We start from the raw sequence: 24,884 nt of genomic DNA on the forward strand, positions 1-24,884 counted from the left end.
TAAATACGAAATTATGTGAAATTGAATGAAACAACAATGTATGTTGATGCTAATATGATGTACACTATTCCATTATGTTTCTATATGATAACAATAGCATAATATATTTAATATGCCATATACTCTTTTTTAACAGTTTCACTAAATCATTTTTATTAACTTAATCATTATGACACACCCCTCACTACTGTCATTGGTTACACTAATTGCACTGTGTGTATACATAACCTGGTTCAAGTGTTCATGCCATTACCCTGAGGAAGGCACAGTGATGCCAAAATCCATTAAATTGCTGGAAGATTATACATGGAGTGTGCGACATTCTTTATGTAGATTGATGAGGAAAATAAATAATATAATACCTTTTTTAATAAGGCTGTAACTTAACAAAATGTGGAAAAAGGCAAGGCTTCTGAATTTCCGAATGCACTGAGAGCCATCACCTTAACCGCAAATTAAAATGACTCTAAGTAGTTGTCTGCTAATTTAATATTGTTGATACAAATACACTCCAAATACAGCACATAACACTATGTCAAATCAAATCCTTTTTTTTTTGTCACATGCACCGAATACAACTGGTGTAGATTTTACCCTGAAATAAGTGGAACGGTATCAAATACATCAAACACGTGGTTTCCATGTGTTAGATGCCATCCCATTTGCAGCAGCCTCCACTGATACATGAAGGCAGGGCAAAGTGACTAGGTATAGCACATGGGGATGTGTGAAACGTGCTCCTCAGCATGAGGTGTCCCGCATGCGTCGTCTCATTAGCTCGCTTTTGAGGTGGCGCAATCGGCTAATCTGCTTGAGGAGGGCGATCACGTGTAAAGCAGAGTTCGCGCCAGGTATAGGCCGAAGTGGTACTCGCTAAGTACGCAGCGTGTTATCCTTTACATAGGCATCGGGATAGATAATAATAATAGTAAAATTAAGAACAGAGTAGCAGCAGCAAATTATGATTGTAAAAGTGCGTGTGTGCATATGTAATGTACAATTGAAGTCGGAAGTTTACATACACCTTAGCCAAATATATTTAAACTCAGTTTTTCACAATTCCTGACATTTAATCCAAGTAAAAATTCCCTGTCTTAGGTCAGTTAGGATCACCACTTTATTTGAAGAATAGGGAAATGTCAGAATAATAGAAGAGAGAATTATTTATTTCAGCTTTTATTTCTTTCATCACATTCCCAGTGGGTCAGAAGTTTACATACACTCAATTAGTATTTGATAGCGATGCCTTTAAATTGTTTTACATGGGTCAAATGTTTCCCACAATAAGCTTCCCACAATAAGTTGGGTGAATTTTAGCCCATTCCTCTGACAGAGCTGATGTATCTGAGTCAGGTTTGTAGGACTCCTTGCTCGCACACACTTTTTCAGTTCTGCCCACAAATTTTCCATAGGATTGAGGTCAAGGCTTTGTGATGGCCACTCCAATACCTTGCCTTTGTTATCCTTGAGCCATTTTGCCACAACTTTGGAAGTATGCTTGGGGTCATTGTCCATTTGGAAGACCCATTTGCGACCAAGCTTTAACTTCCTGACTGATGTCTTGAGATGTTGCTTCAATATATCCACATCATTTGCCTTCCTCATGAAGCCACCTATTTTGTGAAGTGCACCAGCCCCTCCTGCAGCAAAGCACCCCCACAACATGATGCTGCCACCCCCGTGCTTCACGGTTGGGATGGTGTTCTTCAGCTTGCAAGCCTCCCCCTTTTTCCTCCAAACATAACGATGGTGATTATGGCCAAACAGTTCTATTTTTGTTTCATCAGACCAGAGGACATTTCTCCAAAAAGTACGATCTTTGTCCCCATGTGCAGTTGCAAACCGTAGTCTGTCTTTTTTATGGCGGTTTTGGAGCAGTGGCTTCTTCCTTGCTGAGCGGCTTTTCAGGTTATGTCGATATAGGACTCGTTTTACTGAGGATATAGATACTTTTGTACCCGTTTCCTCCAGCATCTTCACAAGGTCCTTTGCTGTTGTTCTGGGATTGATTTGCACTTTTCGCACCAAAGTATGTTCGTCTCTAGGAGACAGAACGCATCTCCTTCCTGAGAGGTATGACGGCTGCATGGTCCCATGGTGTTTATACTTGCGGACTATTGTTTGTACAGATGAACGTGGTACCTTCAGTCGTTTGAAAATTGCTCCCAAGGATGAACCAGACTTGTTGAGGTCTACAATTTTTTGGAATTTTCCAATCTGTTTAAAGGCACAGTCAACTCAGTGTTTGTAAACTTCTGACCCACTGGAATTGTGATACAGTGAATTATAAGTGAAATAAACTGTCTGTAAACAATTGTTGGAAAAATGACTTGTGTCATGCAGAAAGTAGATGTCCTAACCGACTTGCCAAAACTATAGTTTGTTAACAAGAAATTTGTGGAGTGGTTGAAAAACGAGTTTTAATGACTCCAACCTAAGTGCATGTAAACTTCCGACTTCAACTGTATGTGAATGTGTGTAGGAGTGTAAATGTAGTATGTAGTGTGTTTATGGTTTGTCTAGTGAGTGGGCGTAGGGTCAGTGCAAGATATAATCAGTGCAGATAGTTTGGGTACCATTCATTTACTATTTAGCAGTCTTATGGCTTGGGGATAGAAGCTGTCTCGGAGCCTGTTGTTCTGAGAGCTGATGCTCCGCTACCATTTGCTGGACGGTAATAGAGTGAACAGTCTATGGCTTTCCATGCCAAATGTTTTCAGCCTACTGAGGGGAAGAGGCGCTGCTGTGCCCTCTTCACGACTGTGCAGGTGCGTGTGGACCATGTTAAGTCCTTAGTGACATTGACACCAAGGAACTTGAAGCTCTCGACCCGCTCCACAACAGCCCGTTGATGTGGATGGGGGCGTACCCTCCTCTCTTTCTCCTATAGTCCAGGATCAGCTCATTGGTCTTACTGAGGTTGAGGGAGAGGTTGTTGTCTACCACTGCTAAACCTTTGACCTCCTCCCTGTAGGCTGACTCATCGCCGTAGGTGATCAGGCCTATCACCGTCGTGTCATCAGCAAACTTGATGATGGTGTTGGAGTCGTGCGTGGCCACAGAGTCGTGAGTGAACCTGGAGTACAGGAGGGGACTAAGCACACACCCCTGAGGGGCCCTGTGTTTAGGGTCAGCTTGGCAGAGGTGTTGTTGCCTACCCTCACCACCTGGGGCCGGCTTGTCAGGAAGTTCAGGATCCAGTTGCAGAGGGAGGGGTTCAGTCCCAGGGTCCCTAGCTTGGTGATGAGCTTGGAGGGGATTATGGTGTTGAACGCTGAGCTGTAGTCTATGAACAGCATTCTCACATAGTTATTTATCCTCTTGTTCAGGAGAGAGAGGGCAGTGTGAAGTGCAGTTGAGATTGCGTCATCTGTGGATCTGTTGGGACGGTATGCGAATTGGAGTGGGTATATGGTGCCTGGGATTGTGTTGATGTGTGTCATGACCAGCCTTTCAAAGCACTTCATGATTACAGATGTGAGTGCTACAAGGCGATAGTCATTTAGACAGGTTACCTTGAAACTCTTCAGAATAGGGACAATGGTGGTCAGCTTGAAACATGTTGAGATTACAGACTGGGATAAGGATAGATTGAAAATGTCTGTGAAGACACTTACTAGCTGGTCCGCGCCCTGGTATTGTCTGTGATTGTTAACTTTTTTAAACGTTTTACTCACATCGGCCACGGAGAGCGAGATCACACAGTCATCTGGAAAAACAGGGGCTTTCACGCAATATTCCTTGAAGCGAGCATTTAAGACATTTAGTTTGGGAGTTCTGCATTGCTGGGCAACTCATGGCTGGGTTTCCATTTGTAATCCTTTTCCTTCTGCAAGCCCTGCCACATACGACGAGCATTGGAGTCTGTCACGCCCTGACTTTAGAGATCCTTTTTATGTCTCTATTTTGGTTTGGTCAGGGCGTGAGTTGGGGTGGGTATTCTATGTTCTATGTTTTGTAGTTCTATGTTTTGGCCGGGCAGGGTTCTCAATCAGGGACAGCTGTCTATCGTTGTCTCTGATTGAGAACCATACTTAGGCTGCCCTTTTCCCACCTGTGTTTGTGGGAAGTTGACTTTGTTTAGGGCACATAGCCTTTAGCTTCATGGTTTGTTTTTGTAGTGTTTATTGTTTTTGTTCGGCGTCATTTTTATTCAATAAAGGAAAATGTACACTCACCACGCTGCACCTTGGTCCTCTTCTTTTAACGGCCGTGACAGAGCCGGTGTAATAGGATTCCAACTTCCTCTTATATTGTCCTTTTGCATGTTTGATGTCTCGCCGGAGGTCGTAGCATTCTTGTATGCATCCATGTCCATGTCCCGTTCCTTGTAAGCGGTAGCTCTAGCTTTCAGCCAAGAGCGGATAATGGCTGTAATCCATGTTTTTTGGTTTGGATACGTTGTGGGGACGACATCGTCTATGCACTTATTGATGAAGCGTGTGACTGCTGTGGTAAACTCCTCAATGCTATCGGATGAATCCCGGAACATATCCCAGTCTGTACTAGCAAAACAGTCTTGTAGCCTCTGTTCTGCTTCATCCGACCACTTCCATATTGAGCACATTACTGGTACTTCCTGTTTGAGTTTTTGTTTGTAAACTGGAAGCAGGAGAATGGAGTCATGGTCAGATTTGCCGAAGGGAGGACCTTGTATGGATTTCTATGGGTAGAATAAAAGTGGTCTAGTTTTTGCACCCCTAGTGGAGCAGGAGATGTGTTAGTAGACGTGAGGTAGGGCGGTTTTAAGTCTCCCCACGTTAGTCTCCGCCCACCAGAAATGCTGCCTCGTATAAACACCCCTATTGAAGAGCAAACCTGCTTAATAGCCTGATGAGCGGAAGTGTACCTGCTGCTCCTTGATTCCTCCCATAAACATATAGGCCTAATCATGTGTTATAAACATCACGATGTTAGAACAACATACTTAATAGCCTGATGAGCAGAAGTGTGCCTGCTGCTCCTTGACTCTCATGCAATTCTTGTACTTTTTCATGGCAATCCTTGTAATGCAGTCCAGATGTGCATTGGTTAGTCTGTTCCTGTGTTTTCTCTTCACAGAGTTCATGGTTGAAAATGTTGATTCACAAGTGTTTGTGCTCACCTTTTGCACATACTGCTTCAGAGCTGGGCACTCTGTGTCAGGGACCATGTTCCAGAAGTGGGAAACACCTGTTATGAGCTCAGCTTTCAGGGTGTCATTTGCCTGCAGTTCAACAACTTCATATTCCACTGCAGCACGGTCAGGGGAGAGGCCTTTGATGACTGGGGTCAGAGAAGTCACTGGGACTTGGAAGAGGTTCTCAATGAAATGTAAAAACTCCTTGCACTCCTGTACATCTTGGAATCTTGATTCAAAATCCCTCCTCAGCTCCTCCAACACTTCCACAAATGTATCGTAGTTGAAATGTTGCAAAGGTTCTGGGTCATTTGTGGTGAATGAGTTTTGGGAAGTGCACAAATGTTCTGAGATATGAAGTATGGTGATTTTGTTTTGGAATGCTGTGATAACATGCAGCATGTTACTTGCAGGGATTACATTTTAGGGGTAAAAAGTTGAAGCTGGAGCAGCGATGGCTGGAAAGCCGGTGAAGTCGACCGCCGAAACGCCGCCCGAACAAGGAGAGGAGCCGACTTCGGCGGAAATCGTGACAGTAATCCCCCCCCACCCCGACGCGCGGCTCCACTATGAATGCCAAAGAGGGATCCGGATGGGCCAACACAGGAGCCGAGGTAAACAGAGCTCTCAGCTGCCCAAAAGCCCTGTCCGCCTCAACCGACCACTGCAGATGTACAGGACCACCCTTAAGCAGTGAGGTAATGGGAGCAGCCACCTGGCCAAAACCCCGGATAAATCTCCGGTAGTAATTGGCAAACCCCAAAGATCGCTGCACCTCGTTTACCGTGGTGGGAGTCGGCCAATTACGCACGGCTGCTATGCGGTCACTCTCCATCTCCCTGATGTGGAAATGCGATACCCTAGGAAGGAGACAGACTGTTGAAAGAACAGGCATTTCTCAGCCTTGACGTACAGGTCATGCTCCAACAGTCGTCCAAGTACCTTGCGCACCAAGGACACATGCTCGGCGCGTGTAGCGGAGTATATCAGAATGTCATCGATATACACCACTACACCATGCCCGTGGAGGTCCCTGAAAATCTCGTCTACGAAGGATTGGAAGATTGATGGAGCATTCATCAACCCGTACGGCATGACGAGGTACTCATAATGCCCTGAGGTGGTACTAAACGCAGTCTTCCACTCGTCTCACTCTCGGATACGCACCAGATTGGATCTCAGGAGTGCGTACAGTTTAGTGAAGAAGCGCACCCCATGCATTGACTCAATCGCCGTGGCGATAAGAGGTAGCGGGTAACTGTACCTCACCGTGATTTGATTGAGACCTCGATAATCAATGCACGGGCGCAGACCTCCATCCTTCTTCTTCACAAAAAAGAAACTCGAGGAGGGTGAAGTGGAGGACTGAATGTACCCCTGACGCAGGGATTCGGAGACATATGTCTCCATAGCCACCGTCTCCACTTGCGACAGTGGATACACGTGACTCCTGGGAAGTGCAGCGTCTACCAGGAGATTTATCGCACAATCCCCCCGTCGATGGGGTGGTAATTGAGTCGCCTTCTTCTTACAGAAGGCGAGAGCCAAATCGGCATATTCTGGGGGAATGCGCACGGTGGAGACCTGGTCTGGACTTTCCACCGTGGTAGCACCAACGGAAACCCCTACACACCTCCCCGAGCACTCTCGCGACCACCCCGTGAGAGCCCTCTGTTGCCAGGAAATGGGAAATGCAGGAGAGTCAATGAGAAAGAGACTGATTCTTTCCTTGTGACCCCCCTGGTGGCCTCCCTGATTAGCCCGGACCCTAATGGTCGACTATCCAGAGCGTGAACCGGAAAAGGTCTATCCACAGGAATAATGGGGATCCCTAAACTAAGTGCTAACGCTCTGTCAATAAAATTCCCAGCTGCACCTGAATCGACGAGCGCCTTATGCTGGGAATGCGGGGAGAACTCAAGGAAACAAACAGGTACAAACAGGTGGACAACAGAGGACTCTGGATGAGAGTGGTGCATACTCACCTGGGGTGACGCCAGAGTGCCTTGCCTGCTGCCTCGACTCCCAGAGGGACCAACCCGGCACCGACCGGCAGTGTGCCCTCTGCGGCCACAGATGGTGCACGTGAAAGCCCCTCCTCCAGCCTCCCTATGCGCAGCCCCTCCCAACTCCATGGGCACCGCAGCGGGAGTGCTGGGAGATAGAACCGACAGAGCCCCCTCAGGACGTCCACGGATGACCAGCAGGTTATCCAACCGGATGGACATATCCACCAGTTGGTCAAAGGTGGTGGTGGCATCCCTGCAGGCCAACTCCCGTCGGACGTCCTCACGTAAGCTGCATCGATAGTGGTCGATAAGGTCCCTGTCGTTCCATCCTGCTCCGGTGGCCAAGGCCCGGTACTCCAGCGCGAAATCCTGTCGGCTCCTCGTCCCCTGCCTCAAATGGAAGAGTCGTTCACCACCGCTCTACCTTCGGGCGGATGGTCAAAGATGGCCCGGAAACGGCGGGTAAACTCCTCGAAGTGGTCCAACGCCGCGTCTTCCTCTCCCCACACGGCGTTCGCCCACTTCAGAGCTGTCCCCGAGAGGCATGAGACAAGGGCGGATACTCTCTCCCTTCCTGAGGGAGCTGGGTGAACAGTGGCCAGGTATAGGTCCAGTTGTAAAAGGAACCCCTGGCACTGTGCGGCCATCCCATCATACTCCCTAGGAAGGGAGAGACGTATTCCTTCGTGTCTCTCCCAGCGGTCCATGGTCTGGACAACACGATCCATCATGGCACCGAGATGATGTAGCATAACCGCGTGTTCCTGGACGCGTTCCTCGACTCCTCTGACCGGGGTACCTGCTCCTGCTGACTCCATGGTTGGTGTAGGATTCTGTTAGGAGTGTGTATTGGAGGCGAAGTCAGGTGCAGGAGAGCAGAGCAGGCGCACTTTTTATTCCGGTCAAAATGACAGCACAAAATACATAAAATGTGCACAAAACACAGAACATAGACAAAAAGTAATGCGCGTAACAATATCCACAATATCAAAATACACGTAACACAAACAATCCTACACAAAGACATGATGGGGAACAGAGGAATAAATTCATATGAATTGATTGGGGAATGAAAACCAGGTGTGCAGGGAACAAGACAAAACAAATGGATACATGAAAAATGGAGCGGCAATGGCTAGAAAGCTGGTGACGTCGACCGCCGAACGCCGCCCGAACAAGGAGATGAGCCAACTTCGGCGGAAGTCGTGACAGTCACTGTATTTTGTCTCATACTCCTGCAGCAGTTCACGAAACTGGCGATGATTCAGTGCTCTTGAAACAATACAGTTGACCACTTGTACAAGCAGTTGCATCACATTCTTCAACTCACTGTTCTTGAGTTTTGCCACGAGTCCCTCCTGATGTATGATGCAATGAAACACAGCGAAGTTGAAGATCCCTTCTCTCTCTCATCAGCCCGACAAGTCTCTTCTCTTTCCCAGGCATGTTTGGGGCTCCATCAGTGCACACACATGCGAGATTTGACCTGTTCAGATTGTTCTCATCCATAAAGGTCTGAAGTGCATTCAACACATCCTCTCCTCTCGTTTGACTCTTGCAGTGGTAGTAAGCACAACAGTTCTTACCAATTAGATTCATCTTTCGGGAACCAGACCCATATGCATAACTGAGCGATGTCACAAACATCTCTGCTTTCGTCCAATGCTGTTCTGAAACACGGAGCCGCTGTTATATCCTCGTTTAGATCCTTACCAATGTACTTTCCTATTTCTTCAATCCTTCTTATTATGGTTGTGTCCAATAGTTGCAGTCCTTTAATTTGTTTTAGAATTGCATCTTTGTTACTGAAATAAGCATAAATTATTTCTGCTGAATACAAAAAACACTTTTTCACTGTCTGCATCCGTAATCCATGCAATCTCATATGTTGCCTCTGTCGATTTCTCTGCAGCAGAAGTTGTTCTGTTCAACTGCTGCTGTGCTTTCAGCAAAGCAGTAAGTTGCTGAATATAATTTTTTCGTAGGTCACTGCCAGGTGGGTATTTCTCATTGCATGAGTGTGGTTGAAATGGCGTTGCCCCTTTTAAAACCAGCACACATCTTGCAAATTAAACTAAGTGGATTTGTGCCATTAAGTACAAAGAAAAATAATGTTGTCCATTTTTCTTGAAACATTCATCTTTCAACAGCCGTACCTTTCTCTTTTTGCTAAATTGTCCCTCATTTGTGTGTGCGGGTACACTAGCTTACTCATCCTCACCCTCCTCATTGTCATGTTCAGTTGCAGTGACTGGTTGCTCATTATTTCAATTTTGCTTGTGCTTGACTACTACAAATAGTTTGGTAGTTCGATTCGACCAAAGATGGGGATAAATACTGACTTCGATGCAGCCCAAAACCTTCATTCTGCTCTCCACCTCCCGCCTCTGTATCTAGCCTTGTTGAGAGCATAGCAACAGTTTACTCGACTGCACATGTTGATGCAGCAGCTCAACATCATATTATACTGCCACCTATTGGGCAAGCAAAATAGTGCAGTTTGTGTTTGTGGAATTTGACTGCTCAGAAACTATTTGAAATTGTGCTGTATTTGGTAGTCTGCAGGGTTGGGTAGGTTACTTTGTAAATGTAATCTGTTACAGTTACTAGTTACCTGTCCAAAATAGTAATCAGTAATGTAACTTTTGGATTACCCAAACTCACTGCTCAAACTCTGATTACATTCAGTTACTTTTAGATTACTTTCTCCTTAAAATGCATTAGAAGAAGACAAAAATGTATGTTACCAATTGAACACATCTATTGCAGGACAAATCAATGTTAAAGTTTACATAGCTGGCCATATATGGATGTTACATTTTACATTATGGGTTGGTTAGGTAGGCTTCTTCTAACCCATCGCTTTCTACTACACATGGGCTCCGGAGTGGCACAGCGGTCTAAGGCATTGCATCTCAGTGCTAGAGGTGTCACTACAGACCCTGGTTCGATTCCAGGTTGTATCACAACCGGCTGTGATTGGGAGTCCCATAGAGCGGTGCCCAATTGGCCCAGCATCGTCCGGGTAAGGGTTTGGCTGGGGTAGGCTGTCATTGTAAATAAGAATTTGTTCTTAACTGACTTGCCTAGTTAAATAAAAAAAAATATATATTAATACGAAACAATTATATCTTTACATTTAAAAACCAAAGTCTATCAGAATTCCAGTCATTCCAATGAATGCAATACCTCTTGATCTTAAAGAATAGGACTTGGAAATATAGATTAGCCAAATTCTTTTACCTGAGCATAACCCCAAAAGTAAGGACTTATTAGCCAGCCCTGCTCTGTTGTTTATGATTTTGTTGTCATGGAGGACTGATTGGGCTCATTGATTCAAGTTGAAAAATAAATGCTGCGCTCATGGAATGGCATGCTTTGAGCACCACTGAAAAGTGCTATTTACATGTGAAAAATTAATGCCATATGCTGCATTTGCTATGGGCCTATTGTTTACCTTTTTGTTGGTGACACTTTGATATCTTGATAATATGTTTAAGGGGAAAATCCACAGATGAAACAATAACAAAACGGGCGCCTCGCCTCTGTTTTGGTAAAAAGCTGACCACTGCTGTCATCCTTACTTCCAAGCGTTAATTCAAATTGGATCATCTTTGGATGCTGACAGCAGTCGCACAATTGGAAAACAGCTTGGACTGTAGCCTACAAACGCCTATTCCTGCTCTTTTCCCGCGATCCATGAAACACATTTGGTGTGTCATCATAGTGGTCTCTGATTTATGGTCAGACTCGCTCACGTTGAACACATTTAATTTACGCCTTTTTTCAATGCTGTTTTGAATTTCATTGAGAAACAGAGAAGATTTTTTTCGCAAACATCCTTTCTGAATTTAAAAGTAATCCTCGAAGTATCTGTAATCTGATTACAATATGTTTTGCTGGTATTTTAACAGATTACAGTTAGTTATTTTTGTAATCCCGTACGTGTAACACATTACATGTAATCTGTTATTCTCCAACCCTGGTAGTCTGTGCATTTAAAATATAAATATTACTGCGAGCCACCAATCAAGGCTATATGACTGGACTATATCAACAATAGACGAATGAAACAAATACTAAAATATCGTTTTGGGAAGTTGTCCTTTAACCATTATAAATTTCAATTTCAACGGGGTGACGTCAGGGTTGGACGTCCCAAGGAGACCGTATAGCAACGAAAGAGAGGGAACCCTTGCTTGCACGCCTTTTAACTTCAGTACTCCCCTGGGAGTAGAGTAAACTCAGCTCAGTTACGCTGTGTGCACTGCTGTCACAGTAGCCTTTTTACGACATAACACCGCTGTCGTTTTTAGGCGCATATGTTGGATTTTAATGTCAGAAAACCAAGGGAAATTAATTTGTTTTTATCAAGCTTCAGTATAGTCCAGTAACGTTACATATAATATTGCATCCGAGTTTATCGAATAAATACGATTTAGAAAGAAATGGAGGGGCTCTTCCACGAAGATTTGGCAGCCTTGTCAGATTTGGATGAACAAAGTTTGTTGGAATCCCTGAGTCAACGGTTCAAACAAGATCGCATCTATGTAAGTACAAATTCAGAATTGAAATGTGCATGTGACTGTTTTAGGAAAAGCAACGTGGTTTCAGAGCATGTCCTATTTTTCTGTACGTAAATCCGATACAATTAATTTAGTGTGATATGTTACGTTTCGCATGGTATTAATTTGTGGATGTCCATCATCCATTTCGTATGATATGTTACGAATTACAAATTGTATGATACGTTATGAATTGCAATTCGTACGATATGTTACGAATTTGAAAAAGGAAGTATGATATGTTACAAATTCCAATTTCTAATTTGTTGTAGCTAACGTTTGCTAGGTGGCTAACACTAACGTTAGCTAGCAGGGCTAACGTTAGTGCTAGGGGTTAGGGCAGGGTTTCGTAACTGATTCTCTCGGGAGTGGTTTTATTTGGCCCCCCAAGTTTTCTGAGCAAACAAAAACTCAATGTTGAAGGGTTGGGATCTATGAACAACACAAATATTCTGTCATATATCAACATGTCATTTTAATTCATGCCATTGTTGGCTGCCAGAACAAAACCTTTGTCAAATTAATTTGTAATTGTCAGATGCTTCGTCAACAAGTATAGACTAACAGTGAAATGCTTACTTATGCCCTTCCCAACAATGCAGAATACAAAAAAAAAAAAGAATAATACTAACACAAGGAATAAATACACAATGAGATGTGATAGCTTGGCTATATACAGTGCATTTGGAAAGCAGACCCCTTGACTTTTTACACATTTTGTTATGTTACAGCCTTATTCCAAAATGGATTAAATAAAAAATGTGCCTCATCAATCTACACACACTACCCCATAATGGCAAAGTGAAAACAAGTTTTTTTTGACATTTTTGCAAATGTATACAAAACAGAAATACCTTATTTGCTGTGAGACTTGAAATTGAGCTCAGGTGCATCCTGTTTCCATTGATCATCCTTGAAATGATTCTACAACTTCATTGGAGTCCACCTGTGGTCAATTCAATTGATTGGACATGATTTGGAAAGGCACACACCTGTCTATATAAGGCCCCACAGTTGACAGTGTATGTCAGAACAAAAACCAAGCCATGAGGTCGAAGGAATTATCCGTAGAGCTCCGAGACAGGATTGTGTTGAGGCACAGATCTGGGGGAGGGTACCAAAACATTTATGCAGCACTGAAGGTCTCCAAGAACACAGTGGCCTCCATCATTCTTAAATGGAAGAAGTTTGGAACAACCAAGACTCTTCCTAGAGCTGGCCGCCCGGCCAAACTGAGCAATCAGGGGAGAAAGGCCTTCGTCAGGGAGGTGACCAAGAACACGATGGTCACTCTGACAGAGCTCCTCTGTGGCGATGGGAAAACCTTCCAGAAGGACAACCATCTCTGCAGCACTCCACCAATCAGGCCTTTATGGTAGAGTGGTCAGACGGAAGCCACTCCTCATCAAAAGGCATGGCAGCGTGCTTAAAGTTTGCCAAAAGGCACCTAAAGGACTCAGACCATGAAAAACAAGGTTCTTTGGTCTGATGAAACCAAGATTGATGTCTTTGGCCTGAATGCCAAGCGTCACGTCTGGCGGAAACCTTGCACCATCACTACGGTGAAGCATGGTGGTGGCAGCATTATGCTGTGGGGATTTTTTTCAGCGACAGGGACTGAAAGATGAGTCAGGGTTGAGGGAAAGATGAACAGAGCACACAGCCAAGACCACACAGGAGTGGCTTCGGGGCCAGTCTCTGAATGTCCTTCAGTGGCCCAGCCAGAGCCCGGAATTGAACCTGATCGAACATCTCTGGAGAGACCTGAAAATACCTGTGCAGCGACGCTCCCCATCCAACCAGACAGAGCTTGAGAGGATCTGCAGAGAAGAATGTGGGAAATTCCCCAAATACAAGTGGGCCAAGCTATAGCGTCATACCAAAGAAGACTCGGCTGCAATCGCTGCCAAAGGTGCTTCAACAAAGTACTGAGTAAAGGGTCTGAATATTTATGCAAATGTGATATTTAATTTTTTTATATAAATTTGCAAAAATGTCAACTGTTTTTGCTTTTTCATTATGGGGTATTGTGTGTAGATTGAGGGGGGGAAACTATTTAATACATTTTAGAATAAGGCTGTAACGCAACAAAATGTGGAAAAAGTCAAGGGTTCTGAGTACTTTCCGAATGCACTGTACATTGAGTACCAGTACCAAGTTGATGTGCAGGGGTACGACGAAATTGAGGTAGATATGTACATATACTGTAGGTAGTGGTGAAGTGACTAGGCAACAGGATAGATAATAGACAGTAGCTGCAGCGTGTGTAGAAGTGTGTGTGTGTGTGCGTAGAGTCAGTGACATTGACTCTATGCAGTGACACTGGAGTGGTGTGTGTCTTTGAAAATACAGTACAGTACACATTAATTGGGCGGCAGGTAGCCTAGCGGTTAAAGTATTGGGCCAGTAACCTAGTAAACTCTCTCTCTCTCTTTCCCTCCTACCGCCTATCTCTACAAGACCTACATTGGGGACATCTTGGTGGCCATAAATCCATTTAAATACCTCCCTCTCTATGTGAAAGAGGTAAGTACTCCCACAAGAGCAATAAGCATTCAGCTGTGCTGGCAGACTTTCTCCTAAAAGCTGCCCTAGCTATCCTGTGACTTACTATAACCTGGAAAACATTAACAAGTTGGCATATTGCAATTAATAAAGGCACTTCAACCCAGAAGATAACTTATTTTCTTGGAATAGGACTAGACACTGAAGTTGCAATTGTTTTTGGGACTTTTGAATAGCTCCAACTAATATTGAGGCTTTAGCACTTATGCTTGCCTTTATTATCTTAGGTGACATAACTGACCAGTAATCTTTAAAAAAAAAATCTACTAAACTATTTGTAGACAATGGTTTTAAAGATGTTCCTCCTTGTATCTGTGCAGGTGTCAGAGAGGTATAAGTACCATGAGAAGAGCAAGCTACCTCCTCATATATTCGCTGTGGCAGACAGGGCCTACCAGTCCATGATGGGAAGGTTAGCCACGGGACGCCGAAACCAATGCATTGTTATCAGGTGAGTCCATTAAGTCTAGTACTTATTTTACACTACTGAGCCAAGCTGTATTGGACTAGCCTGGTCACATATCCACTATAATAGTTGCTGGAAACATGTTGTAAAGGACAATGAACAGAAAGTATCCAAGCTAGCACTGTAACAACGGTTAATGTAATACTCTGGTTAATGTAAGAACTTTTCATTTGTAATAACTTTTCGATTTTGTATGTAATAAAACCGGTTAATGTAATAACTTGCTGGTTAACGTCATAAAATGTTCCGTTATTACATTAACCGGTGGATAACAACTTTTTGGATGAATAATGTAATAACTTCAACCAATCATGTAATAACATACCAAAATCAATGTTTTTATGTACTACTTTTCTCAATTTGATGCACATACAGTTGAAGTCGGAAGTTTACATACACTTAGGTTGGAGTCATTAAAACTCGTTTTTCAACCACTCCACAAATTTCTTGTTAACAAACTATAGTTTTGGCAAGTCGGTTAGGACATCTACTTTGTGCATTGTTTACAGACACAGTGAATTATAAGTGAAATAGTCTATCACAATTCCAGTGGGTCAGAAGTTTACAAACACTAAGTTGACTGTGCCTTTAAACAGCTTAGAAAATTCCAGAAAATGATGGCATGGCTTTAGATGCTTCTGAGCAATTTCCAAACGCCTGAAGGTACCACGTTCATCTGTACAAACAATAGTACGCAAGAATAAACACCATGGGACCACACAGCCGTCATACCGCTCAGGAAGGAGACGCGTTCTGTCTCCTAGAGATGAACGTACTTTGGTGCGGAAAGTGCATATCAATCCCAGAACAACAGCAAAGGACCCTGTGAAGATGCTAGAGGAAACGGGTACAAAAGTATCTATATCCACAGTTAAACGAGTCCTATATCGACATAACCTGAAAGGCTGCTCAGCAAGGAAGAAGCCACTGCTCCAAACCCACCATAAAAAAGTCAGACTACGGTTTGCAACTGCACATGGAGACAAAAATTGTACTTTTTGGAGAAATGTCCTCTGGTCTGATGAAACAAAAATAGAACTGTTTGGCCATAATGACCATCGTTTGGAGGGAAAGTGGGAGGCTTGCAAGCTGAAGAACACCATCCCAACCGTGAAGCACGGGGGTGGCAGCATCATGTTGTGGGGGTGCTTTGCTGCAGGAGGGACTGGTGATGAGGAAGGAAGGCAAATTCATGAAGAAGGCAAATGATGTGGATATATTGAAGCAACATCTCAAGACATCAATCAGGAAGTTAAAGCTTGGTCGCAAATGGGTCTTCCAAATGGACAATGACCCCAAGCATACTTCCAAAGGTGTGGCAAAATGGCTTAAGGACAACAAAGTCAAGGTATTGGAGTGGCCATCACAAAGACCTGACCTCAATCCTATAGAACATTTGTGGGCAGAACTGAAAAAGTGTGTGCGAGCAAGGAGGCCTACAAACCTGACTCGGTTACACCAGCTCTGTCAGGAGGAATGGGCCAAAATTCACCCAACGTATCGTGGGAAGCTTGTGGAAGGCTACCTGAAACATTTGACCCAAGTTAAACAATTTAAAGGTAATGCTACCAAATACTAATTGTGTATATAAACTTCTGACCCACTGGGGATGTGATGAAAGAAATTAAAGCTGAAATAAATAATTCTCTCTATTCTGACATTTCATATTCTTCAAATAAAGTGGCGATCCTAAGACAGGGAATTTTTACTGTGATTAAATGTCAGGAATTGTGAAACTGAGTTTAAATGTATTTGGCTAAACTTCTAACTTCAACTGTACTACCACCCACTGACAATTACAACTCAAACACATGCCCATCATACAGGAACACTCACAAGCACACGTTGAAATGTACACACATGCACAGTCGTAGACACTCAGTTTATTAGGTACACCACTCCGTTCTCAAATGGATCGCTCCTGCAGATAGGGAGTAATGTGGCTTGCTATATAAAGCATGCAGACAGGCATCGTTAGTTACTGTTCTATTGAGCGTTAGAAGGGGCAAAACAAGTGACTTAAGCGACTTTGAGTGTGGTATGATCGTTGGTTCCAGGTGAGCCGGATCCAGGATCTCAGAAACGGCCACGCTCCGGGGATTTTTCACACACGACAGTGTCAAGGGTTTGCCGAGAATAGTGCAATAAACATTCATTCGGTGGAAGTCCTGGCGCGAAAACAGCTTGTCGAAGGAAAATGGCAAGAATTTTGCAAGCTAAGAGGCGGGCCACAAACAGACCAATAACGGCATAGTACAACCATTATGTGCAGAATGGCATCTCGGAACGAACAACTTGTCGATCCTTGTCGGATGGGCTATTGCAGCAGATGACCACACCGGGTTCGTCTCCTATCAGCTAAAAACAAGAAGAAGCGGCTCCAGTGGGCACACGATCACTAACACTGGACAATTGAGGAGTGGAAAAACATTGCCTGGAACATGACTGCGAGTTCAGTTTGCTTGAGTGGCCTGCGCAGTCCCCAGACCTCAACCCAATCGAGCATATTTGGGATGAGATGCAATGAGCTGTTCACAGCATGAATGTACCGCCGTCCAATCTGTAGCAACTGAGTCCGACCTGAGGCAATGGGAAGTCCGACCCGGTCCTAGATGGGTGTACCTAAATAAATTCGCCGGTCAATGTAAAGACGCACACATTGAACTGTACACACACCAAATTAACTCTGTACTCATACATGGAGACATAGTTTGGTGAAGTGTGGTTCACCAAACTACCAAACCAAATTGAAATGTAGACACACATACACTCGGGTAACACTTTACTTGATTGTAGATTGGCATTCATGAAACAATTCATGACATCAGTGGAATGGAATTTTCTCAAAAGTTGCAATAGAACACATCTTTACTTAGGCCAGGATTCAATCACCCCTTTTCGGCTATTCACCATTTAAAGGCAATGTTACCCCTGTCGCGAAGATTGCATTGAGTAAATGCAGCAGATTCTTTAAATGCCAACCTGTTTTTATTACCATTTATTTTATATTAGAAATATCTGGTGGGTTTGAGCTGAATGGTTGCTGGTGTTCAAAGAAAAAGAAAAGATATATATATATATATACACACACACACACACACACACACACACACACACAGTGGGGAGAACAAGTATTTGATACACTGCCGATTTTGCAGGTGTTCCTACTTACAAAGCATGTAGAGGTCTGTAATTTATCATAGGTACACTTCAACTGTGAGAGACAGAATCTAAAACAAAAATCCAGAAAATCACATTGTATGATTTTTAAGTAATTAATTTGCATTTTATTGCATGACATAAGTATTTGATCACCTACCAACCAGTAAGAATTCCGGCTCTCACAGACCTGTTAGTTTTTCTTTAAGAAGCCCTCCTGTTCTCCACTCATTACCTGTATTAACTGCACCTGTTTGAACTCGTTACCTGTATAAAAGACACCTGTCCAAACACTCAATCAAACAGACTCCAACCTCTCAACAATGGCCAAGACCAGAGAGCTGTGTAAGGACATCAGGGATAAAATTGTAGACCTGCACAAGGCTGGGATGGGCTACAGGACAATAGGCAAGCAGCTTGGTGAGAAGGCAACAACTGTTGGCGCAATTATTAGAAAATGGAAGAAGTTCAAGATGATGGTCAATCACCCTCGGTCTGGGGCTCCATGCAAGATCTCACCTCGTGGGGCATCAATGATCATGAGGAAGGTGAGGGATAAGCCCGAACTACACGGCAGGACCAGGTCAATGACCTGAAGAGAGCTGGGACCACAGTCTCAAAGAAAACCATTAGTAACACACTACGCCGTCATGGATTAAAATCCTGCGGGGCACGCAAGGTCCCCCTGCTCAAGCCAGCGCATGTCCAGGCCCGTCTGAAGTTTGCCAATGACCATCTGGATGATCCAGAGGAGGAATGGGAGAAGGTCATGTGGTCTGATGAGACAAAAATCTGAAGATGGGTTGTGGCTGGGTCTTCCAGCATGACAACGACCCGAAACACACAGCCAGGGCAACTAAGGAGTAAGAAGCATCTCAAGGTCCTGGAGTGGCCTAGCCAGTCTCCAGACCTGAACCCAATAGAACATCTTTGGAGGGAGCTGAAAGTCTGTATTGCCCAGCGACAGCCCCGAAACCTGAAGGATCTGGAGAAGGTCTGTATGGAGGAGTGGGCAAAAATCCCTGCTGCAGTGTGTGCAAACCTGGTCAAGAACTACAGGAAACGTATGATCTCTGTAATTGCAAACAAAGCTTTCTGTACCAAATATTAAGTTCTGCTTTTCTGATGTATCAAATACTTATGTCATGCAATAAAATGCAAATTAATTACTTAAATCATACAATGTGATTTTCTGGATTTTGTTTTAGATTCCGTCTCACAGTTGACGTGTACCTATGATAAAAATTACAGACCTCTATATGCTTTGTAAGTAGGAAAACCTGCAAAATCGGCAGTGTATCCAATACTTGTTCTCCCCACTGTGTGTGTATATATAAATAAAACTAGGCAAGTCAGTTAAGAACAAATTCTTATTTACAAAGACAGCCTACACCGGCCAAACCCGGACGACGCCAATTGTGCGTCGCCCTATTGGACTCCCAATCATGGCCGGTTGTGATATAGCCTGGATTCGAACCTTCTGTAGTGACTCCTCTAGCACTGAGATGCAGTTCCTTAGACTGCTGTGCCACTCGGGAGCCCACTTACTGACTGGTTTATTTCTGTGCAGAACTAGCTGACTAAATCCACCTCCATGACTTACGATGGAGTTGAGCGGCGACTGGTGTGGGCGGACTGGAGTTCTGACGTCACACAAATTTATATTTTTATCAAAAACTATGAATTATAGCACCCAAAGGATACCTCTTATTTATTAGGGGTTTAGCAGCGAAGCTCGTGAAAGCTATTGTATTTGTTGGCTATTATTATTCCTCTTCTTTAAAAATGTGGATACATAGATATGTACCAAATTTGGTGCTGATCGATCCAGCGGTCCTGGAGAAGACGTTTAAAGTGGTCAACATCATTAAAAATGGTCCAAAAAACCTGAAAAGCATATTATATTGCATGAGCAGCTTGATTTTGTGTTCTGATATTTGGCAAGCTTCGTAAACAGTACAATAATAACTCGTCCTAGGACAATGTGTCCAGTTTTTCCTGATGGTGGCACAGTGGACACACATCTGAACCCCTGGAAAAGCTGCTTGCAGATTTAATTATTAAATGTTTTTTCTCGAGGTGTCAAAAAAATGACATGAACATTCCCTTGTACTTAAATTGCACACGCCTCTCCCCTCATTGAATTAACAAAAAAATGATTACAACCTCAAGTAACTGTAGCGACCCTGTGTTTATGAATGTGGATATTGACTTTACCACTTGCGTTATCAGCAGACAAGCTCACTTTCATTAAACTTGTTGGGGTTTGTAACAGATGTCTCTTTCCATTCATCAAATGACCAGTTTGGATGCTGGAATTAGAGTGGACAGGTAGCCTACAGGATACTTTTTAAGTAGTCTAATCAGATTAAAACATTGACTGGTTGTGTTTATGCCACATCTAAAACAAGATCAATAGGGGAGCTTTTTGAGCTGCGTTTCTCATGTCTTCACTGTTCTTTAATGCGCAATGACGCACCTGTCCTCTCCACTGCCTATCGGCTATTCCTCTATGTTCTTGTGGATTTATATTGAAAATTGGTTACTGATTTGAATGATTTTATTTGTGGTATGTTTGCTTATTGTAGATCTGAACAAACGATCCACCTACCACTATTGTCACTGAATGGTGGAAAGAGGACAGGATTAGACAGACTAGTAGACTATATTGACCTGTGGTTTTGTAAGCGTGTGAAAGTGTAGTGCATACGGGAAGTACCAAAACACCTTAATAGTGGAGGCACATGCAAGCAGATGAGGACATTTGGCTATGGAAGAAATGTGTATATAGTAAAACCAGGGGAAAAAACATACTACCCTCCCCTGTGTCCAAAAAACCCCAAAACACAACCCTCCAAAAAAGCAAAAATAAGAAGTTTATCAACTCTCTATTCCCTCCCTATTTTGGACTGCCCTCCCACCCCAGTAAATTTCGAACTGTCCCTTAAAGGACACAGCTGGAGATATACATCCTGTTCAATGTTTTATTATGTTAACCAGCAAGTTATTACATTAATCGTTGTTACAAGCATGGTTCAGTTTGGGTTGGCACGATAGTGTGAACGTTTTTTTTATAAGCTGTCTTGAACACTATCCAGACATTTCACGACAAACGGCAACAAACACCAATGTCAGGTGGTTTTGCTTTGCTCAGCGTTAGGCGGTTCTCTTTTATGCTGACATTGACAGCTTCGCTGTGTCCGTGTTTGTTGTGTCTGCAGATCAGCAGGCTTGCGTCTTGTCAGCATTACCCTGCTGCTATATGCTGCCATAGTGAAGAGGTCTTGTGTAGCCTCCTGGTGAGAACACACCGTTTTCCTTATCTGCCTCTGGTGACCTTCATCTAATGTGAAATATGGCACCCTTTTATTACAGATGGAAGAAAAACATTTTTTTTACTCTCCTTTTCTTTCTCTCTCTCTCTGCAAATCCCCTTATCTGAGCATTTCTCATAACCTACTCCCCTCATGGTTCCTGTGTGTTATCCCCCAAAAATCTCCTGGAAATTTTTACAGAAGTTTTGGGGCTCTTAATTAAAATACCACTATAGCAGTGGAGCTTGGTCAGATCACATGTGACTGCAGCATCCGGTATCAAGCTACAGACGTTTCCACTACAGTAATGTGGATTCCTCCCTAAGAAATAAACTTACACTGAAGGTCTGCCCCGGCATAAACCTACAGTTAACTTGGTTAACACGAGGGAGGTTCTCCTCAATGGGTTTATCAGAAGTTTAGGAGCTTAACTTTAGCCCTGTCAATCATTCCAGTGGAGGATATTTTGTCCTGTACTTTGCTCTCCACTGCTGCAGGCTACATTTTTAGATGTTGGTGTATAGATTTTAATACTGTAATTTCAAGCACTTTGTCACTTAAATGAAATTGAAACATATGCAACCCGTGTATGAATGTTTAAAATTAAGCCACTTTTATCCCTTTTCTCTAAGATAAAATGTCAAATGGCATAACATACAACTTTAGACTGAAAAGTAACATCAGCAAACCAGACCATGGATTCTAGTATTGCAGATACATGTATCTACAGGATGTGTATCTCCAGCTGTGTCCTTTTTAGGAAAGTGATACATGATGGTATTCAGGGACGGAAACAGGTGTTATTGCAAATGATTTGTAGACTGGAAGGGTGAACATATAGTTTCCGTCTGTGGACATGTTGATTGGTAAACTGTTGCTGAGACTATATCGACCCTACAATGAAAGTGAGATGTTCTGTTTTACATCCACAGAAGCTTGTGGATCCATCTGGAAAGAGGGGGGCTTGAATGGAGGGACTAATGCACTTTTACAGATCTATGCGGTTGTTGGTTGTATAGTATTTTCACATTTGTTGTTCCAAGCGCACGCCTCCCCAGCAGTGTTTGAATGGGGCCAGTCGTTCTGTGTTACAGCGATACCACTGATGAATGAGCCAGTCAGGCGGTGGGAGGGGCTGGGTGAGGCTGATAATTGTTTAGGTAACAAGGAAGAAATGTGATTGACGACCTACTAGGGCTGGGCGATATATTCGAGTTTGTTTTAGCGCGATATGAAAAATGCCTGTATCGCAATAATCGAGGTTCTGTTATAACGTTTTACAAATGCAGCATCTCACTGTCTCTTCTGTCAGCCCAATGTCGAATCATGTCCCAATTGCGTGACAACACGTGCACAGAGGTTATCCACCAATCACAACCCTAGACAGCCTTTTACACGTTGTAACCACGCCGGAGAAGTGTAGCGGCGGTAAGAGTTCCACCAACATGGAAAGTGAGGAAGCTAGCTCACTCTCGTGGGGATGAAATCATCCCCAAAAAGGGCAGCAATATTTTTCTGTCATATGGAAGGGGTTCCGGTTTAAGAGGTCTGATGATAAGCAAACGAATGTCCTGTGCAAAATGTGTCGAAAGAGAATTGCTACGAAAAGCAGCAGCACAACCAACCCCTTCCATCACCTGCAACTGAAACGCGGTGGAATGGCAGGAATGCGTGAGACTACGCAATGCCGATTCCAGTCGCCTGATTCCCAAAACGTCTGCTAAAAGACAAGCTACCATAGCCGCTTCCTTTTCAAACGTAATCCCTTATGACAAGAAAAGTTTGAGGTGGAAGGAGAACGGATTCATTGGCCTAGCACATGGCGAAAGATATGGTTCCAGTCTTTACAGTAGAAAAGTCAGGCTTTATAGCTGATCAGTACAGTTTACCACATATCAGCTGCCAAGCCGTAGGTATTTAACGGAAGAAGCCCTGCCGCGATTATACACTGCTACCGGCGAAAGAGTCGCAGAGAAGCTGGCTAGTGTTTCTTATTTTTTCACCACAGTCGATCTATGGTCGAGTAGAACGTCAGAGCCGTACCGAAGTTTGACAGTCCACAACATAAACGAAGACTGGAAATTGCGAAATGTCTGCCTCCAGACGTCTTACTTCCCCGATGATCATACGGGTGAAGTAATGGCCCAGGGTCTCAAAGCCTCTGTGGCATCGTGGAAGATGAACGAAGAACAACAGGTGTACATGACAACTGACAGCAGGAGCAACATGATAAAAGCATTGCGCTTGAACAACTGATTGTTGTATTCCCAAAAATGATTATATAAATTACATATTCAAACAGTTAGTAGTCAAACATTCCTAAACAATAGAATAGACGTTTGGGTGTGTAATTTGTTTTGCACAAATAGGCCTTGTATGTGTATGTATGTATGTATATATATGTATGTATATATGTATATATATATATATATATATATATATATATATATATATATATATATATAATTTTAATAAAGAAAATTCAGTTAAGAATTGTTTTGGCCTTTTTTAATTTGTTTAGAGAAAAACAAGAAATTGAGATCTATAAAATCTCGTGACTCGTCGAAACCGATGTTTTTGTTGTTGAAATTAACCGATTTTTATGTTGTAGATATTACTTTTAGGCCATATCGCCCTGCCCTATGACCTACAGTATACACTGACAGGGAGAGAAAACACTAGCCTAAATGCATAGGTATACCCAAATGTTAGGTTGTAAATAACACTTCTTATTTTAATGAGACAGGACCAGACAAAAGGGGTAAAATGTTTAATAGACAAAATGTCTATTAAATTACATTGATAGTTTTGCCCCCCAAATGCACCAACGACCATCAAATGAACAAAAGAGAAAGACAAAGGAAAATAGACAGCAAAAATCATGAAAGCAAAACCAACTGAATATGTTTGAGTGCACGTATGGCGCTATTTGTGTATGTGCACGTGTGTGCATTTGAATGAGTGTGCATATATGCATGTGTACAAACAAACACCTGCAAGGCATCAGGCTCAGGCAAAAAGTCATTAGCTGTAACAATACTGTCCCTGTGTCCTTCAAATGTTCTTTTTGTTTTATTTTGACTTTCTTTTTTTACTTCTTGCTTCTTTGTAGGCCAATAAATATGCTATGGAGTTGCCATGGAGCCTAGACTGTACATGGGGATAAGGAAGAAATGCATTCAACCGCCAAGCCTTATCAGTTCTCCCAGGATTTTAAACTGAGTGTTGTTCTTGGACATGAACTTGCAGTTGGTGAATTTAGTTTTTTTTTTTTTTTTGACGCAAACATTATGCAGAAAGTCAAGAAGACTGATGGAATAATGGAAAAACAACCAGCGCTGATGTCATGGAAACATTTAAATTAGATTTAAAAACATTTATTTGTGAAATGCCATTTGCAATCAGAGCTTAACAATAGCCCTAGGCCACGCTTGGTTTTCTCCCCTTGGCAGAATGGCGAATCCTGGCATCAACAGTAGCTTCACTGTATTTAGGCTACACTATCAGCTGCACATGCACATTTGCATGTCCTATTGCTCATGCAAAACCCTGCACTGGTTTTCAAGTACTCACTCATGTGTACTGCTTATCAGTTTGGTAGAGATACATCTAGCTCCTGTAATTTGGCTGCCAAATGTCCTAATTCTGGGTCACTAAAAACATGAACACATTTGTTAACAATCATGT

At 43.1% G+C, this 24,884-nt stretch overlaps 1 protein-coding gene across 2 annotated transcripts in view; it reads left to right on the forward strand.

Moving 5' to 3' along the window:
• The first annotated feature begins 11,353 nt into the window (after positions 1-11,353).
• Positions 11,354-24,884, forward strand: part of LOC120021561 (myosin-IIIb-like) — a 47,543-nt gene continuing 34,012 nt past the window's right edge. For both annotated transcript variants that reach the window (XM_038965351.1, XM_038965352.1), the window contains exons 1-3: positions 11,354-11,678; positions 14,154-14,219; positions 14,579-14,709. In XM_038965351.1, coding sequence (XP_038821279.1) covers positions 11,577-11,678; positions 14,154-14,219; positions 14,579-14,709 — 299 coding nt within the window. In that variant the 5' untranslated portion in view covers positions 11,354-11,576. The remainder of the gene's footprint in view (positions 11,679-14,153; positions 14,220-14,578; positions 14,710-24,884) is intronic.

Source organism: Salvelinus namaycush, chromosome 26 (assembly GCF_016432855.1).
Source record: "Salvelinus namaycush isolate Seneca chromosome 26, SaNama_1.0, whole genome shotgun sequence".
Classification (NCBI taxonomy): Eukaryota; Metazoa; Chordata; class Actinopteri; order Salmoniformes; family Salmonidae; genus Salvelinus; species Salvelinus namaycush.